Source organism: Antrostomus carolinensis, unplaced genomic scaffold, assembly GCF_000700745.2.
Source record: "Antrostomus carolinensis isolate BGI_N321 unplaced genomic scaffold, ASM70074v2 scaffold5458, whole genome shotgun sequence".
Taxonomy (NCBI): Eukaryota; Metazoa; Chordata; class Aves; order Caprimulgiformes; family Caprimulgidae; genus Antrostomus; species Antrostomus carolinensis.
In genome coordinates, this window is record NW_010334881.1 from 9,113 (window position 1) to 10,802 (window position 1,690).

The following is a 1,690-nucleotide window of genomic DNA, read 5'->3' on the forward strand; positions in this document are numbered from 1 at the left end:
ATCAGGATGCTATAACCATGAAAAAGCTTCCTCCAAGTAGTTGCACACTAGCTTACATAACTTAAAGTCAGAAAGTCCACAGTCTCTGCCTTACAGGAAAGGCAGTGTTACATCACTCAGTTCTAGCTAACTACAAGTTGTGAGCAGGTCTAATTGCTCTCTCTAATCAGTGTAGAAGGAAGTGTTTTTCCACGTATCCTAAAAGAGGTGTGAGGTGTAGAAGAGATGACATTATCTGTCTCCAAGACACACGTAGTGATTCTTGAACTGGCTACTACAGTGTTGGCTTTGTTATTTTATTTTGTTGCATTTATCTATACAATGGACACTTTAAGAAGAAAGGCTACCGATATAACATTGTGATTCTACAAGCCACACCCCACCACCATCCCACAAGATGTCCTGTTGTTCTCGTGCCTCTAAATTGTTCTCTTGCCTCCACATTTTTTCCCCAATGAATTCATATTTTATTTCATTCTTTAAGCTAGATTTTTGCAAGAACTAATTTAACTTATACCGGTAATAACTTCAAGGAACATTAATACTCATAAAACAGTAAAGGAAAGGAGTTCCCAGATGCTTTGATATGTGTCTCTGCTCTCCAAGAAATTGCCTTTTCATCTCCTTGAAATCCTCTCTTTTCTTTCTGACAGACCTAGCTGTCCAAGATGGTGATTTGTGTGAAATTTGTGCCAATGCTGCCTGTGCTGGTTGCTTTTGAATTAAGATGAAAGAATCCAAAGAAGATGTGTCAAGCTAGGAACTTTGTGCATTCATATTGCAAGATCACATACTTTCACAAATCTATATATGGGCTCCATCTCCACTACAGTCAAACTGGAGCTGCTAGCTCATGTAGATATATACGGGGTAGTCCTGAAGTAATTGGATCAGGTGCCACCAGCAGTGCAGTTCTGTCAACAAGACTGTAAACCTCGTCTTTAGGAGAAAGGAAAGGACTTTGAATGAAAACATTGCCTTGTGTTTTTATTTATTGGTGGAAAGACTGTGAAGAAAGGATCTGCCCATGTTTATGTGCTGTATATGAAATAAAAGCTAGTAATGATTTGGGATTTTTTGGTTTATGTTTTTGCTGAGTTTTGGGGTGGGGTTTTTTTGTGACGGTCTGCTTGCCTACTCACTTTTCTCCTGTATCAGGTCTTTCATGTCTGTGTCTTCACTGGAATAAAAGATACCTTGTTTCTATTGTCCTGAACTCAAAACAATTTGCTCTTCCATCTGTGATCCTTATATGGATCACAGTAATACAAGACTACATCATAGCTTTTAAATTATTCCCTTGTACTTCTAAGTGTTGAATTATTATTTCCATTTCATATATACAAGGTCCTCAACTCAACAACTAGGTTCTCAGAAGACTATCAATGCTATAAAGCTCAGCACTTATCCCAGGAATTAGCTGCCTAAATCCAGAACTGATGTTAAAACAAACAAACAAACAAAAAACCCTTAGAATTGTTTTGGTTGGAAAAGACCTTTAAGATCATTGAGTCCAACTGTAAAGCTAACACTTGCAAGTCCACCACTACACCAGGTCCCTAAGCACCACATTTAAGTCTTTTAAATACCTCCAGGGATGGTGATTTAACCACTTTCCTGGGCAGCGTGTTTCAGTGCTTGATAACCCTTTCAGTGAAAGAATTTTTCCTAATATCCAATCTCAACCTCC

At 38.3% G+C, this 1,690-nt stretch overlaps 1 protein-coding gene across 1 annotated transcript in view; it reads left to right on the forward strand.

Moving 5' to 3' along the window:
• The window catches only part of LOC104529889 (guanylin-like), a 4,092-nt gene extending 3,371 nt beyond the window's left edge, over window positions 1–721 (forward strand). The window contains exon 3 of the mRNA XM_010174323.1: window positions 654–721. Coding sequence (XP_010172625.1) covers window positions 654–721 — 68 coding nt within the window. The remainder of the gene's footprint in view (window positions 1–653) is intronic.
• The last annotated feature ends 969 nt before the right edge of the window (window positions 722–1,690 follow it).